Here is an 18516-nt window from a genome sequence, read left to right on the forward strand (position 1 = left end):
CATCTTAAAAAAAAAACAAAAAACAAAACAAAAACCCCAAAATGATTGGGCCAGTGTTCAGGACTTTCAACTCACCCTGCAAGACTCAGAACCCCCTCAAGCCTCCCTCAAATCCATTCCCTGCGCCGGGCCCGGCTACTTCCTGTATTTTCAGGCTTTCAGAGAGTGTGTTCCTTGCCTCTCTCAATGCCCAGGAAGCCTGGCCCCGGTGCCCCATAGCACCAGTCTGAGCTTTCAGAGGTAGGATTCATGGCTCAGTGCTCAACGCTGAGCTCAGTGCCTGACTGATGGTGAATCCAATCACGAACGTTCTGTGACTGAGTGTGCTTCCAGTGTTTTTCTCCACCAGCCTTTTTTGCCTGTGACCTGACTGTTTCCCAGCTTGTTATCCCGGCTGGGGAAAATGACCTCCGGGGTTCTTCCCCTACGGTTCCAGCCCTGACCTGGGTCGCTTTTAGCTGCACAGAATGGGTTGCTCTTCTCTTCACCTCATTGAATTCCCTCTTCCACTCACCCTATGGCCAGTCTTGAAGGGGATTCTACAGCAAAGCTGCAGGTAGCTTTTTTCCCCTTGCATATGGAATAATGTAAGTGTTAGTCTCCGGTGTGTCTGAAGGAGAATGACTGGTTAAACTTTGCCCCAGCCCACAATAAACAGGTGTCCCAGGAAGCAAGAAATGTGTAGCACACGTTTGTCTTATGATTCCCCCCCACCTTTTGTGGGTAATTCCCCACTGGGAGAACTTTGGTGGGAGACAGGGCTTTCCTCCATGCAAAAGGATGGAGGCAGGTGACTGTGGTCCAGCCAATCAGATGTTTTCACTTATGACTCTTCCTCTCCCTGGAGTGATACGGAGATCCGAGCGTAGCTGGGAAATCAGTGGAGGGGTCACTGTGCTGAGTCAAGTGGTACTGAATGGTGTGACCTTGGCTGGGTTTTTGGCTCCCCAGGCCCCTTCCTTTCCACCAGCTCTTACCCCAGTACCCTTCCAACAAATCCAGTTTCTGTTATGTTAGCCGAAGTCAGCTTCCAGTGCTTGCAATCCAGATTGACGTAAACCGAATTTATGTCTGGAGGAGGTGGTTTAAGTAAACTGGGGAGCATCTATAAGGTGGAATGCTACACAGCAGTTCAAAAGGGTGATGGCAGAGCATTATACGGCAAACATAGCAGTTAAAAAGTGTAACTGACATAGATCTCTGAGATGCTCCTACAAAGATAATATGTACAATATATCACAATGTATCTAAAAATTAAAGGGTGCCCGACTGGCTCAGTTGATAGAGTGTGTGACTTAATCTTGGGGTCATGAATTCAAGCTTCATGTTGAGTGTTGAGATTTCTAAAAAAAAAAAAAAAAAAAAAAGATTAACGGGAAAATAAGAAAAGGAAAGAAATGCCTCAATTCTTTGCTTGAACAAATGCATTGTTCACATCTCTATTTCCAGGCCTAGAACAGTGCCTGGCACATAGTAGCATTCAGTAAATATTTTTTGAAGGAATGTACTATAATAGAGAACATCTGGAAGGACACATATTATTTTTTTTTCAAAGATTTTATTTATTTATTTGACAGAGATCACTAGTAGGCAGAGAGGCAGGCAGAGAGAGAGAGGAGGAAGCAGGCTCCCCACAGAGCAGAGAGCCTGATGTGGGGCTTGGTCCCAGGACCCTGGGATCACTACCCAAGCCGAAGGCAGAGACTTTAACCCACTGAGCCACCCAAGTGCCCTTGAAAGGACACATGTTAAACTGAAAATGGCATTTTCTTAGAGGAAGGACTAGAATGTAGGGATGGTTGACAAGGGAGCTTTTGTCTGTATTATTTACTTATTTATTTGCAAGGGAGGCATCTTCACGTGTTATTTGTGTAATTAAACAATGCAAAAGGTGTTTGAAGTTCATTGGGGGTAGATAGATTGATGTGCAATGACATTTGGGGTAGATTCTAATCCATGCCCGGGATCATAAACCATCCTTTGGAGCCTTGGCCTTCTTCCCTTCTTCGTACTTCTGAATTCCTAGAAGTCTTTTCTCTGCTTTACTATTTCGTTCTTGGTAATTCTAATCTGCCTTCTGTTGTATGTGATTTATGTATATTCATTTTATCTCTGAGTCTGTAACTCCTTGAGGGCTGGGGCCACTATCCTGTGACCTTTTGTTCAGCCAGACTGTTGGAAACAAGATGACTTTCTGAACTTTTCATGAATACCTGCTGGACAGCCATGCTTATCACGAGGCTGGCCAGCAGTAGTACCTCGATGGAGTGAGATTTCAGGGGGGCCAGGACATCCTCGCAGAAACAGGGCAGTCTTGCTGGCTGGGGAGTACTTTTACAGTACTCAGCAACAATACTTGCTTTTCATCAGAAGTCACAGCGGAATAGTTGGTTTTCCGAAGAAACATTCTCCTCTCCAGCGTAACTGATTAAGCTGTAACTATAAGTGTAAAGTATGGTCCTTATCATGCAGCAATGGAGATAGAAATGTTATCTGAGAAGGGAGTTTAGCATTCTTAGCATTTATCACATTACCTTGACTATGTATCTAGTTTCAATACGTGCCAGACACTGTGCAGGTAAGCAGCGTTTCAGAGATTATCTCGTTTCAATCTTCACAATACTGCTCTGAGAATTATTATCATCCTTATATTACAGAGGAGGAAAAGGAATCAAAGTTAAATTGTTGGTCACACAGTTAGAAGTAATGGAGCTAGGATTTGAAAGTAGGCTTACTGCTCTTAACTACAGGACAACATTTCTCCAGACATTAAGGACTTTGTATAAAAATGTCATCCAAGGGGCGCTTGGGTGGCTCAGTGGGTTAAGCCGCTGCCTTTGGCTCAGGTCATGATCTCGGGGTCCTGGGATCGAGTCCCGCATCGGGCTCTCTGCTCGGTGGGGAGCCTGCTTCTCTCTCTCTCTCTCTCTCTCTCTCTCTCTGCCTGCCTCTCTGTCTACTCGTGATCTCTCTCTGTCAAATAAATAAATAAATAAATCTTTAAAAAAAATTTTTTCATCCAAACAGGTAAACCAGAAATAGCGTTGTGTGGTATTCTACTTGGATGTAGCAGTAATACTTTAAGATTATTTATTTATTTGACAGATAGAGATCACAAGTAAGCAGAGAGGTAGGCAGAGAGAGAGGGGAAGTAGGCTCCCAGCCGAGGAGAGAGCCCGATGTGGGACCATGACCTGAGCTGAAGGCAGAGGCTTTAACCCACTGAGCCACCCAGGTGCCCTGTAGCAGTAATACTTTAAAGTTTTGGACATTTCTTCTGTGTGAAAGCATCAGTTCAATCCAGTCAGTCAGTCAGTCAGTTGATGTGGAGTATCAGGAGGCTGGGACAAAAACTTGTTCATACTTTGGAGAAATGCTTGCTTGTAATTATACACCTTGCTTTGTAAATATACACCAAATATGCAGCCTAGATTTCCCAAGAGTGTCTTGGGTTCAATGAATAATCTCACTGATACGTGTTTGTTGAATTTCGTGTTACTTTTCATGTATTTATTTGCTCAAAGAAACTCTGTTAAACATAAAACACAGAATAAACATAAAGCAATTTTATTTTGACACCTTCTTCAAACTTTTAATATAAATTCATCGACTGAAATAATCTATTAGAACACGTGAATCAACTTTTTTTTTTTTAAAGATTTTATTTATTTATTTGACAGAGAGAAATCACAAGTACACTGAGAGGCAGGCAGAGAGAGAGAGAGAGAGAGAGAAGGAAGCAGGCTCCCTGCTGAGCAGAGAGCCTGATGCTGGACTCGATCCCAGGACCCTGAGATCATGACCTGAGTCGAAGGCAGCGGCTTAACCCACTGAGCCACCCAGGCGCCCCGTGAATCAACTTTTATTTTGGATCCTATAATCTGAGGACTTGTTTACTCGTTTGTTCAAAAACTATTTATTGAAAAGGTTACTATGAGCCACAAGCCATGGGGAGCAAAATAGAGGTCGTCTCCACCCAAGAGTGGTAGGAAATCTAGCTGGGAACCCTCACATGAAATAAATAGTCACATAAACAACTACATAATTAAAAAAAATTATTTATTTGACAGAGAGAGACAGCAAGAGAGGGAACACAAGCTCAAGGGAGCTGGAGAGAGAGGAGGAGGCTCCTGGCTGAGCAGGGAGCCTGATACTGGGCTTGATCCCAGGACAAGCATAATTACGACTATTTCTACCATTGAGCATTAAAGCTCATTCAGGGACAAGGTTATGGTGCTGTTCGTTCCTTGTTTCAGATCATAGAGGCAAAGCCTATGGGTTCTCTGGGTAGCCGGAAGGGCGCGTGTAGAAAGAAGCCTAAGTGACCCACCGCTAAGCTGTGTGGCTGGATGTGAGCTAAACGTGATAGTCAAGTACTTCTTGATTGCCCCGGCGTACCTACTCTTCTAGATATACTCTGTGTCCAGACAGAAAATGAATCTTACATTTTAGAGCGCTGTTCTTCTTCTTCTTTTTAAGATTTATTTATTTGACAGAGAGAGATCACAAGGAGGCAGAGAGGCAGGCAGAGAGAGAGGAGGAAGCAGGCTCTCCGATCCTGGGATCATGACCCGAGCCGAAGGCAGAGGCTTTAACCCATTGAGCCACCCAGGAGCCCCTAGAACGTTGTTCTTAAAGTCAATTTCAGATTCGACAGTTCTGTGATTCTGAGAGTTCACATCCAGACTTAATTTGAGCGTAGGCTGGGGATTTCTGACCAGAAAGTTAAAAAAAAGTGGGTGGAATCGGAAAGTCTCATCGAAACATGAAACTACAACTCCCAGGAGCCTCGGGGCTGGGTCTGGTCCCCAACCCTTTTCCGCCCGGGCTGGGGGTGACCAATGACCGTTAGCTATTTGAATAAACCAATAATATCATGAAACTGTTTAGTCATCCAATCGCACTGAAGAGGGGGAACTCCTTAGCCAATCCAAATGCGCGGGGGCGGGGCCGGAGATAGGGGCGGTGAGAGAAGTTTGCTGACTAAGATGGCGACTGAGGCGCAGGGTGAAGGGGAGGTGCCAGCCAGTGATTCCCGCCCGAGGTGAGCCCAGTTTTTGGTCCAGCTACCTAGGAAACGAGGCCGTGGGCTGGTCGTACTTACTGACGCTTTTCCTTTGGGTCATAGTGACCCAGCGGGACGAGGCTTTCTTTTCTCCTACAGCGTTTCGCCCCTTCATGCCTGCGGTCTGGCTCAGGAGCTGAGATCCAGCGTGACCTCCTCTTGGTCCCGCGGATGCTCTTGCGAGGTCGGCCGGTAGCCAAGACTGCAGACCGACCAGTTGTGTTTGCGCAGAGACTTATTTTGGTGGTGAGGAAACTCATGTTCAGAGCTGTTAAGCGAATTCCCTAACGTCACACATTGCTGGGAGAGAGTCCTCTTAGTACATTCTAATCTGCTTCGAGGCAGTTTATTGTGTTAAAGTAGGAGCAAGGGAGTGTCCGTTAGAAGTGGATTTGAGTTCTTGGACCGATTTTACCGTGCTTTAGAATATTTAACATGAGGGGCGCCTGGGTGGCTCAGTGGGTTACGCCTCTGTCTTCTGCTCAGGTCATGATCTCAGGGTCCTGGGATTGAGTCCCGCATCGGGCTCTCTGCTCAGCAGGGAGCCTGCTTCCCTGCTTCGCTGTCTACTTGTGATCCCTGTCTGTCAAAAAAAAAAAACAAAAAACAAAACAAAAGCCAAAAAACACAAAAACAACAAAAAAAACACTATATATATATATATACATATATATATGTATATATATATATAGAATACTTAACATGAGGTCTACCCTCATAGCACATTTTTTAAGTGTGCAAGATAGTACTGTTGAGTGTAGGTACAATGTACATCGTATCTCAAGAGCTTATTCATCTTGCTTAACTAGAACTTTATGCCAATTAATTAGTAACTCCCCATTCCCTCTATTATGGCCCCTGGCAACCAGCATTCCACTCTTTCATTCTATGAATTTGGCTATTTTAGATAATCTCATGTCAGTGGATACCTCATATATGTAATTGAAATCATTTGTCTTCCTGTAACTGGCTTATGTCACTTAGCATAATGTCTGTAAGGTTCACCCATGTTGTCACCTGTTGCAGAGTTTTCTTTTAAAAGCTGAGTAATATTCCGTTCTATGTATATACCGCATTTTGCTATTGCATTTTTCTGCCATGGACATGAATAATCTTGGTGATTATTAATTGTGCCTCAGGAAACATGAGAGTGCTAGCAATTCTTTGAGATCCTGATTGCAGTACTTCTGGTTAAATACACAGAAGCAGGATTGTTAGATCATACAGTTAATTCTATTTTGATATTTTTGAGGAACCTGCTTACTATTTATCCTAGCAGTTGCATCATTTTTTGTTCCTATCAACAGTATAGAGGTTACATTTTCTTTACATCCTCACCAACACTTGTCTTTTGTTTTTGTTTTTGTTTTGATAATAGCCATCCTGACAGGTGTGAGGTAATAATAACCCACTGTGATAAGGAATGAGGCAGATAGTCCTAGCCAGAGCACCTAGGCAAGAAAAGGGATTAAAAAGGCTTCAAAATTGGAAAAGAAGAACTAAAATTGTTCCTGTTTGCAGACAACATGATCTTATATATAGTAAACCCTAAAGACTAAAGACTGTTAGAAATAATAAACACATTTTGTAAAGTTGCAAGATACAAAATCAACGTGCAAAAATCAGTTGCATTTCTGCATACTAACAATGAGCTGTCTGAAAAGGAAATTAGGAAAACAATTCCATTTACAATAGCACCAAAAAGAATAAAATACTCAGGCCAATTTTTAAACCTCTCTGTGCTTCAATTTCTTTACCTATAAATGGACATTAGATGTCTACTCTGGAGAATGTCAGGATTAAATTAGTCATCATCATCATCTTCTTCTTCTTTTTTTTTTTTTTAAGATTTTATTTATTTATTTATTTGACAGAGATCACAACTAGGCAGAGGGTAGGCAGAGAGGCAGGCAGAGAGAGAGGAGGAAGCAGGCTCCCTGCTGAGCAGAGAGTCTGATATGGGGCTCCATCCCAGGACCTTGGGATCATGACCTGAGCCAAAGGCAGAGGTTTTAACCCTCTGAGCCACCCAGGCACCCCTAGACAGTCTTTTTAAAGTGCGTAGCACTGAGCCTAGCAGGTAATAACCATTCAGTACATGATAGATTTTCTTTTTCTTGGTAGAAGTAAAGAACAGAATAGATCTGTAGTTTAGGAAATCATAATTTTTACAGGCACAGCAAAATGTAGCTTTTCCTAGAAAGAATTTCCAGGTGATCTGGCCACACTCTTGAGATCGTACATGTCTTAACTGGTTACATATAAGAGAATTTAGTAGAGTGAGCTTATTTACATTGTCTCAGTGTAAAGTGCAGACCCTTTGGTTTGGTGTCCCTTGGTACCCTCTGTCTTGAATGGGAGATTCCAAGTCTTGGGAAGCTGGGTTTATGAGGGGCCACTGGATTCCTTCCCTAGCTGGGATAGAATGTTTGAATGTGAGGTGCCTATAAATGATCATTTTTGCTTGGAAACTCTAGAGGTGATTGTTAAATTCGATCAGCTCATCTCTCATCCTGCTCTAAAATCTTGAATTGTGATAAGAAGATAGAACACCAAACATTATTGTATAGCAGGAGTAGTTTGAATTTCTTTCAACGATGTTGCCAAGTGAATTTAAATTTTATTTTATTTATTTATTTTTTAAAAAAGATTTATTTATTTGACAGATCACAAGTAGGCAGAGAGGCAGGCAGAGAGAGGAGGAAGCAGGCTCCCTGCTGAACAGAGAGCCCGATGCCGGACTTGATCCCAGTATCCTGGGATCGTGACCTGAGCCGAAGGCAGAGGCTTTAACCCACTGAGCCATCCAGGCGCCCCAGAATTTAAATTTTAATTGCTAGTATTAGTTATGTGATCAACAGGTATCCACAGAATCTTATCTGAATTTGAAACTCTTTTATTAATTTCATGTTGTAAAAGAGAATTTGGATTTCTGTAAGGTTTTTGAGGGCAGGACACACGTATATTTTTATTACATATTCCCAATGCTTAGTTTTGTGTAGATGGTCAATACTGAATGAATAGTAGTCCTCTCTAAGACATAAAATACTCCTTGTGGTGATAAATACCACACATATTATTTTTTTTCTCTGAAGATATTTCTAATGTTCTATTGATGGTGTGGCACCTTGTATTCATTCCATAAAGAATAACTAGCTTTCTATTTCTTCATCATTATTTTAAGCCTGTTCCTAATAATTAGCAATGCTTTAAATTTTAATCAAATTAAATAAGAAAAAGTTGCTCTGGGGGTGCTTGGGTGGCGTAGTTGGTTATGTGTCTTGGTTTCCGCTGAGGTTATGATTTCAGGGTCATGAACCTGAGTATGGCTCCATACTCAGTGTGGGGTCTGTCTGAGATTTTCTTTTCCTTTCCTTGACCTTCCTGCTTGTGTGTTCTCTCTCTCTCAAATAAGTAAATAAATTGTGTAAAAAAAAAAAAATTTGCTCTGCCTGTAAAGAATTTTCTCTTTTGACCTGTTGATGGTAAACACCTTTTCCCCTTTGTTTCTGGTCTTTATCAGGTAGAATAATGCTTTAAAATTTTACTAACTTTAATTATACCTTCAAGTTACTCTTAAGTGGACAGTTCTAAGGGGGAATCCACAAATAGAAGCTATCCACTTTACCAAGAGCAATATAAAAATAGTTAAAACTTTCAAAGGCCAAAGAGAGAAAAAGCCAAAGTGGAAGGAGCCAAGATGCCCTTCAACAGATGAATGGATAAGGAAGATGTAGTCCATACACACAATGGAATATTACTCAGCCATCACAAAGAATGCATATCCAACTTTTGCCTCAACATGGATGAGACTGGAGGAGATTATGCTAAGTGGAATAAATCAAACAGAGAAAGTAAATTATTATATGGTTTCACTTATTTGTGGATCATAAGGGATAGCATGGAGGACTTTAGAAGGAAGGGAAAAATGAAGGGGGAGAAATTGGGGTAGGAGATGAATCATGAGAAGCTATGGACTCAATAACAAACTGAAAGTTTTGGAGGGAAGGGCGGTGGGGGGATGGGTGAGCCTGGTGATGAGTATAGAGGAGCACAGATTGCATGGAGCACTGGGTGTTATATGCAAGCAATGAATCATGGAACAGTACATCAAAAACTAATGTACTGTATGGTGACTAACATAATAAAAATTTTTTTAAATTAAATTAAAAATCATAAGAAAATAAAGCAGGAAGGAATTAAAGCCACCTCCCTACATAATTGGCAGTAGGGTACTTTTTGAATTGAAAAGATATATAAAGAAAGTGCTAACTATTATTAGATGAAGAGGGAAAATTGATGACAAAGAGTCACAGGCCTTTTTTTTTTTTTTTAAGATTATTTATTTATTTATTTGACAGAGAGAGAGAGAAATCACAAGTAAGCAGAGATGGGGGGAAGCAGACTCCCGCTGAGCAGAGAGCCCGATTTGGGTCTCCATCTAGGACCCTGAGATCGTGACCTGAGCTGAAGGCAGAGGCCCAACCCACTGAGCCATCAAGGTGCCCTGAGTCACAGGCTATTTAACCTCAATATTCACAGGGAAAAAAGAAACCTGCTGTGAACCAGGAAAAGCAAAGGGGAATGTACAGGGTTGTAGGGAAGCAAAGCAAGCTGTGGTAGTGATAACATTTGTCATAAGTTGTCATTCTTGTGTCAGCGGTGTCAAAGTTTTGGGGCCCAAGCCTGCTTCTGGAACTTAGGAACATCAGGAAGCTTAGGAACAGACTTTTGGATGCTTGCATCCCATTTTGCAAGTGGTTTTGGAGGACTAGGGAGGTGCCTATAGATGGGAAAAGGATCTTATATTCTGCTAATTTACATACACCTTAGATATGAAATATTGGTTACTAAACATATAATTTCCTGAAGATTTTTTAAATTAAAGTGTTCTTTCTCTAATAAGACAGCAGTGTGGCCCTTCAAGAAAAGTGATAGATGGAATATTTACTGATCTTAGGAAGACTTGCCTGTTCTTACGTGCACAAGTGGGTAAACATGATTTAAAATATATGAATCCTTGGGGCGCCTGGGTGGCTCAGTGGGTTAAGCCGCTGCCTTCGGCTCAGGTCATGATCTCAGAGTCCTGGGATCGAGTCCCACATCGGGCTCTCTGCTCAGCAGGGAGCCTGCTTCCTCCTCTCTCTCTGCCTGCCTCTCTGCCTAACTTGTGATCTCTCTCTCTGTCAAATAAATAAATAAATCTTTAAAAAAAAAAAATATATGAATCCAGTTTCGTATTTGTGCTGTCAAATCCTATCTGAAGGGTAATCTTGAATAGATTCTTCAGTGGTCTTTCTTGAATCTGAGTAATTTTATTTGATATTTTTATCAGTTACCTGGCTTAGAGAATTTGATCATTATACTTATAGACAGGGCCAGTGTTGGCAAAAAAAGGGGACGAAGAATAGAATTTTAAAATTCAGGCGCCTGAGTGGCTCAGTTGGTTGTGTCTGCTTTTGGCTCAGGTCATGATCCTGGGGTCTGGGATCTAGTCCTATGTCCAGCTCCCTGCTCAAGGGAAGTCTGCTGCTCTCTCTGCCTACCCCCTCCTGCTCATGCTAGATCTCTTTCTCTCAATCTCTCGCAAAAATAAATTTAAAAATCTTTGAAATTAATCCTCATAAACCAGTAAGTGGCTTACTTTTCTTTGCTTCTAACCTTTGGTAGCATTTGTGAAATTAACAAATGTTAAAGATGGAGGTTGCTGGTTGGTTGTGAGGAAGGTTATCAGAGAGTTGCAGTCTTTTTCTTGTTATCTCAAGTCGAGACCCTATTTTCTTCATTAGATGGGTTTGAGGAGACTAACTCCATTTGGGTTCACAAGAAGCCAACTGATAAATGCAAACTTGGTAATTTGCATGAAGAATATACAAGGTACGTATATGAGCTTGCTTCATTTTTTTTAAGCTTTTATTTATTTATTTGTGAGAGAGAGGGGTTGGAGGGAGGGGCAGGGGGCAGGGAGGGGTTGGAGGGAGGGGCAGAGGGACAGGGAGAAGCAGACTCCCCAATGAGTGGGGAGCCCATTTGGGGCTCAATTGGCTGATTCCAGGACCCTGAGATCACGAGCTGAGCTGAAGGCAGATGCTTAACAAACTGAGCCACCCAGGTGCCCCTTAGCTTGTCCCATTTTATCTTTGGGAGGGACATATTACAGTTGGTTAGATTATTGCTTTTTCTTTTCTTTTTTAAATCAGCATTTTCTTCCCTTTATTTATTTATTTATTTATTATTATTTTTTAAGATTTTATTTATTTATTTTAACAGAGAGAAATCACAAGTAGATGGAGAGGCAGGCAGAGAGAGAGAGAGAGGGAAGCAGGCTCCCTGCTGAGCAGAGAGCCCGATGCGGGGCTCGATCCCAGGACCCTGAGATCATGACCTGAGCCAAAGGCAGCGGCTTAACCCACTGAGCCACCCAGGTGCCCCCCCCTTTTTAAAGATTTTATTTATTTATTTATTTGTTTGACAAACAGACATCCCAAGTAGGGAGAGAGGCAGGCAGAGAGAGAGGAAGGGAAGCAGGCTCCCTGCTAAGCAGAGAGCCCCATGCGAGACTGGATTCCAGGATCCTGGGATTGTGAGCTGAGCTGAAGGCAGAGGCTTTAACCCACTGAGCCACCCAGGTGCCCCAAATCAGCATTTTCTTCTTGAAGATACTCTCTGGTTACCTTGCCTGAGCCCCCTTAACCATACTTTTATTAACCATCTTTTAGTATAGGTTGTTTCTAGAAATGCCAGAGTCCATCTCTTTTGTGCTGTTGGTTTGCTAGTTTTACTTGGTGTATCAGTCAGGGTTCAACTAGGACACAGAAATTATACAGTAATTTGAACAAAGAAAAGAATCTCTAAAGATTATATAAACAGTAGATAATCACAATTAGCTTATATATATATCAAACTCATCATGCTATATACCGTAAATATCTTGCAGTTTTATTTGCTAATTATACCTTGGTTTAAAAAAAAGAATCTACTATAATCCTAAGGGCTGAAGTAGAATGTACAAGGAAGAGGTCCAGACCTTGTTTAAGGCATGGCTGTTTATCACACTGAATGGCAGAAAATTGCTGTGGTAGAATTTGTTGGAAATTAATCTTTTTTTTTTTTTTTAAAGATCTTATTTATTTATTTGACAGAGAGAAATCACAAGTAGGCAGAGAGGCAGGCAGAGAGAGAGAGAGAGGAGGAAGCAGGCTCCCTGCTGAGCAGAGAGCCCGATGCGGGACTCGATCCCAGGACCCTGAGATCATGACCTGAGCCGAAGGCAGCGGCTTAACCACTGAGCCACCCAGGCGCCCCTGTTGGAAATTAATCTTATAGAACCTACTAGAAATCCACCCTTGAGGGTACTGGGGAAAGCCGTTCATAGGGAGGTGTCTTGGAGGGAAGTTACTGGTTTATGGATGCTGCTGAGAGCTGTAGACTGCAGGAGGCTATCAAGAGATGCTGCCCTTGCTGTGGGGACTGGGTGCTGGCAGAGCTTGCCTACTGCAGGAGCTTGCCCAGCGGAGTGCCCTGGAACCAGAAAGGGAAACGTTCTTCCTCCTGCAGTGTGTCTCCAGTGTTCTTTGTTAATAATGCTCAACATTGTGCCAACTGGAGAAGGAAATGTATTTAAAGGCTCCAGCTCCATTTTTGCAGAGTAGGCAAGGATGGGTGAGAGACCTTAAATCCGTAACTGGCACATGTGGAGAATCCTCTCCCTCCAGTTCTGTGCTTCCCTTGCTGCAGCACTTCCTAAGCCTCTTATAGACAAGTATGGAAGATAGTGTGTAGGATCTGAATGGAGGAGGAGGGGCAGGAACAAGTCAGTGAGGATGAGAAAATGATTGGTAGTTAAATATGCAATGACACACTTATTTGCATGTAAGTTTGTAAAAGCCTATATGCTTTCCAAATAGAATAACTGTTTCCCGGATTAAAGAACCTGGGGTAAGACTGTTAAGTTATATTTAACCTAATAACTATTGTTCATGTGTATTTTATTTTTTTGAGGCATGCTGGTATTTTAAGTACTTAGTATTACCTTATCCATCTTGGCATTTTCAAACTTGCGAAGATCCCAGAGGGTGTGTTGTTTATAGATACTTTCCTCTCTATGAAAGCAGTGTGTGTCTTTGAGCAAGCTAGTTTCACGTTTCCCTTTTTACCTGGAACTTCTGATATGTAGTTATATGAGGTTTTAGAAATTGGTGTTTGTAATGATCTATATATAATGAAATATATATAACTTCAAAAGAGTTACTGCATTTCTGCCAGGGTCTAATGTACAGTAATTTTGGGGGGGTTTTGTTCTAGGACTAGGTATTGTGGCTGAATCTTTGGAACAAGTGTAGTTTTTATAATTATCAGAGTAATACCCTTTTGTCCTGAATTTAGATTTAACATCAACGACAGTTACTTGCTATTAAAAAAAAAAAAAAGCTTTTATTTATTTATTAGTGAGAGAGTGCGAGCTCAAGAGCATGAGCATGGGAGGAACAGAGAGAGAGAGGTGAGAAGCCGACTCCCGGCAGAGTAGGGAGCCCAATGCTGTGCTCCAGCCGCTTGATCCTAGAACCCTGAGATCATGACCTGAGCTGAAGGCAGATGCTTAATGGACTGAGCTACTCAGCTGCACGGGATGGTTTTGCTATTTTTAAAAAGAATTTTTGAATAATGTAGAACAATGAAAATTGCTGAAATTGCTGAAATGAGTTGAGCTGAAGAACCAAAGAAAGGCTGCATGCCATATGCTGCGATTGGTACATTTGGCTGAACAGAAGTTCACATCTGTAAGGAAAACCAAGACTGGCTTATGAAAAACTGAGAAGCGTTGGAAAAATGATACAGCAGGGAGAAGCACAGGAGATCAGACAAAAATTAAAAAAGGAGAGAGAGGGTGACTTTCTAGTAGAGGCTGCCTGCCACAGCCATGGGGCAGACTTTGGAGGCAGGGGTGAGAATGAGCCCAGCAAGAAGTGATCTCTTAGAGGGGCGCCTGGGTGGCTCAGTGAGTTAAAGCCTTTGCCTTTGCCTCCGGTCATGATACCAGGGTCCTGGGATCAAGCCCCACATCGGGCTTTCTGCTCAGTGGGGAGCCTGCTTCCCCTTCTCTCTCTGCCCACCTCTCTGCCTACTTGTGACCTCTATCTGTCAAATAAATAAATAAAATCTTAAAAAAAAAAAAAAAAAAGAAGTGATCTCAGAGAACAGAGATTTCCCAAGAAGGAGGAAGGGAGGCAGAATAACCAAAACCACCAGAGGGGCTCGGCTCTATCCTAGCAGCTGACTTTTTTTTTTTTTAAAGATTTTATTTATTTATTTGACAGAGATCACAACTAGGCAGAGAGGCAGGCAAAGAGAGAGAGAGGAAGGGAAGCAGGATCCCTGCTGAGCAGAGAGCGCGATGCGGGGCTGGATCCCAGGACCCTGGGATCATGACCTGAGCCGAAGGCAGAGGCTTTAACCCACTGAGCCACCCAGGCGCCCCAGCAGCTGACATTTTAAACATGGTTTTGTTAGGATTCTTTCAGCTATATGTGACAGCAACTTAAACTAGCTTAAGCAAAGAGATGCTGTTGATTGGCTCAAGAAACTGGAAAGTTCATAGGCTAGATTAAGCATGGTTAATCCCTATCGTATTTCTCAACTCAATGTCACTAGTCATCTGCCTCTTACTTTCTTAGATCTGATTTCCTGTGTATTTTCTTTTTGAAAAGCCAAGTTCTTCACCAAAGATAGCATTACTGGACCACAAGCTGCTTCAGTCTGACATTCCACAGGTTTAACAATCTTAGCATCCATCGAGAATCTTGGAGTTGAGTCTTTTTTTTTCTAGTTTGACTTTGTGGGCCTTTGCTCAATCAATGAGGAGGATAGACTGTTTCGGTTAGTTAAGCCTGGGTCTTGTGCTCACACTTGTTGCCCAGGGAGTAGGGTCAACCCACCAAACCACATCCAGTGAAAGAGGGGGAGAGGTTCTTGCCCAAAAGAAAATGGGTATGATGTTATCAGAGGAAGGAGAAGATAGATGTTGGGGATGAAAAAATAACAGATGTCCACTGCACTAATCTTAGTGACCCCCCCTGTACACCCCCATTTATTTAAGGTTATGTTTTGAAAAGGACTTGCCATTAATATATGGAGAACACATTTTACGTTTTTTAAGAAACCAGTCAAACAAAAAGGCCCCTTATTGGGATACTGGGGTGGCTCAGTGGGTTAAACTTCTGCCTTGAGCTCAAGTTATGATCCCAGGGTCCCAGGATCTAGTTCCGCATTGGGCCTCCCTGCTTAGCAGGGAGCCTGCTTTCCCCCCACCCGCTGTTCCCCCTGCTTGTGCGTTCTCTCTGACAAATAAATACAAAATTTTTTTTTAAAGAAAGGGCCCCTTATTTAAGTACTTATTTATTTTTTCCACTGTCCAAACCCTACTCATCTTTAAGACCTACCTCAAATCTCAACTCCTGTATAAGGGTGAAAGTTTCTCTTCTCTTTCTGAATTTGTACATCTTTTATTGTGTGTAGCATGGATTTAGCAGTTAATGATCTTGTATTATCTTTTGTGTTGTGGTCTTTAGTTATTACTTAAAATCTTGTAGGAAAACTATCATTCTTTTCTGTAATTAAGTATAGAACTATGGTGGGCGCCTGGGTGGCTCAGTGGGTTAAGCTGCTGCCTTCGGCTCAGGTCATGATCTCAGGGTCCTGGGATCGAGTCCCGCGTCGGGCTCTCTGCTCAGCAGGGAGCCTGCTTCCCTATCTCTCTCTCTCTGCCTGCCTCTCCATCTACTTGTGATTTCTCTCTGTCAAATTAATAAATAAAAAATCTTTAAAAAAAAAGTATAAAACTATGGTGATATAGTGGGGGGAAAACAATTCTATCAGATGCTCACAACTTTTGTGTTCTACCTTATAAATAATTATTCAAGTATGAAGTGGGTTAATGATAATATGTTTTATAATGGGAAATGTGTTAATGTCAAATTCATAACTATAATACTATATAAAGCCATAGCTTTTAAGATAATCAGATGAAAACATAATAAATAACAGTATCAGTTGCCAGATTAAATATATGTGATTTGTCAAGCTGAATTATTATTTTTTCTTCTTTTTCAAAGATTTTATTTATTTATTTGACAGAGAGAGGGATCACAAGTAGGCAGAAAGGCAGACAGAGAGAGAGAGGAGGAAGCAGGCTCCCCGCTGAGCAGAGAGCCCGATGCGGGACTTGATCCCAGGACCCTGAGAACATGACCTGAGCCGAAGGCAGCGGCTTAACCCACTGAGCCACCCAGGCACCTGTCAAGCTGAATTATTACCTGAAAGCTAGACACCAGTGTTTTATTACTGCAAGAATGAAATAGAACCACAGAAAAATTGGTCACCTCGCTGCTGAATTTAGCTGTGCTGAAGTATTAACCCTTTGGGTTTTTTAACTAAAATATTGCTTATATACACAAGTATGGAAAAGAGATGTTTCCTTTAAAGGCATATAGATCAGTTTCAAATAAATCAAATTTCTTGATTATATTATATATAATATAATATAAAATTATATAGTTTATTATATAGCATAAAACTAATTTCTTGGGACTCAGATTACAGAAACACAGTAATAAGGGCACCTGGGTTGGTTGAGGGTCCAACTCTTGATTTTGGCTTAGGTCATGATCTTGGGGTTGGGAGATCGAGCCCCACCTTGGGTTCCCCAGTTGGTGGAGAGTCTGTTTGAGATTCCCTCTGCCCCTCCCTTTGCTCCTGCTCAGTTACTCTCTCTCTTGGGTTCCCCAGTTGGTGGAGAGTCTGTTTGAGATTCCCTCTGCCCCTCCCCTTGCTCCTGCTCAGTTACTCTCTCTCTTTCACTCTCTCTCAAAAATAAACATTTAAAAAAACCTACAATAATCTGAGCCAAACCATAACAAATAAACCTTTTCCAATTTAACAGTAAATGTCCAAGATATCACATAAAGCTATATCCACTTTAAAAATGTTCCTGATTATAGGATTCCAATTTTCTTTTTTTGTTCTTATTTTTTCCCATATAAAATTAGAATGGTTTGGTTGAGCTTTGTCCAAGTTTCTGAGATGTGTCTTAATAAAGAAGTAAAACATGATTTGACAGCTTTAAGATAATAAGTCATCTGAATAGACATAAAGTGTCTTAGCTGGGTTCTATCAGTAACAATAAAAAGAAAAATTCATGAGTGAAATATAGAATCACATAGTTATTAATATTAAATTTATAATTGCATGCAATAATGAGAGCTACATTTGCTAGCTGTATTTTAATTATACCTTTTGGGAGGGAAGAAACACATTAATTTAGAAATTAACCTAAAGATACTGGGATAATATAATTAAAAAGTTCTTCACTTGTTTTGTTTTCATGCTGAATACAATTACAGGATTAAACATATACTTATATCAGTGTGTTAACGATTTTATTGACTATTTAAATACAGGGTATGTATATTAAGATTGTACAGAGGATAAAGCCTAAATTTTATTAAAGTGTAAAGTTTTTTGTTTTTAAAGATTTTATTTATTTATTTACAGACAGATCACAAGTAGGCAGAGAAGTGGGGGTGGGGTGGGGGAAGCAGGCTCCCTGCTGAGCAGAGAGCCTGAGAGCCTGATGCCTGGATCCCAGGACCCCGAGATCATGGCCTGAGCCAAAGGCAGAGGCAGCGTAAAGATTTTAACCAGCACAATACATTCTTTTTAGATGTTGAGAAATAGAAGTGTTAAAAAGATGTTAGAATGTTTAAATTAAAAAAAATATTTTTTGAAATACTTCAAAAAATTTCAAAAGTATTACATACTTGATAAAGGATTGAGACCTGAACCATAAAATCTCATATATTAGGGTGCCTGTATGGCTCAGTTGGTTGTGTCTGCCTTCGACTCAGGTCATGATTTTAGGGTCCTAGGATCAAGCCCCCATGTCCCCTGGCTCCCAGCTCAGCAGGGAGTCTGCTTCTCCCTCTGCACTCCCCCCTGTGCTCCTCCTCCCCATGCTCTCTCTCAAATAAATAAAATCTTAAAAAAAAAAAAATCTCATATATTAGAACTCCATCTTTTCAACATTACATCATCTCAACAGTTGGTATCATTTAGACTGAATGGGAATGTATATTGTGTTTCCCCAAAGTGGAGGTTGCTTAAGACTAACTACAGAGGAAAAAGTCTCATAAACACTTCCAATTTCAAAGGATTTTTAGCAGTTGCCCTAAGATTTCTTTAAAACAGTGATGCTTCAGGGCACCTGGGTGGCTCAGTGGGTTAAAGCCTCTGCCTTCGGCTCAGGTCATGATCCTGGGGTCCTGGGATTGAGCCCCGCTTCGGGCTCTCTGCTTAGCAGGGAGCCTGCTTCCTTCTCTCTGCCTTTCTCTCTGCCTACTTGTGATCTCTGTCAAATAAATAAATAAAATCTTTAAAAAAAATAGTGATGTTTCAAA

At 41.4% G+C, this 18516-nt stretch overlaps 1 protein-coding gene across 1 annotated transcript in view; it reads left to right on the forward strand.

The window, feature by feature from the left end:
* Nucleotides 1–4957: 4957 nt before the first annotated feature.
* The window catches only part of ARHGAP19 (Rho GTPase activating protein 19), a 66117-nt gene continuing 52558 nt past the window's right edge, over nt 4958–18516 (forward strand). Inside the window, exon 1 of the mRNA XM_004749575.3 lies at nt 4958–5044. Within this exon, the coding sequence (XP_004749632.1) occupies nt 4989–5044 (56 nt within the window). The 5' untranslated portion in view covers nt 4958–4988. The remainder of the gene's footprint in view (nt 5045–18516) is intronic.

Source organism: Mustela putorius, unplaced genomic scaffold, assembly GCF_011764305.1.
Source record: "Mustela putorius furo isolate JIRA1106 unplaced genomic scaffold, ASM1176430v1.1 tig00003909_pilon_pilon_pilon, whole genome shotgun sequence".
NCBI classification, from domain to species: Eukaryota; Metazoa; Chordata; class Mammalia; order Carnivora; family Mustelidae; genus Mustela; species Mustela putorius.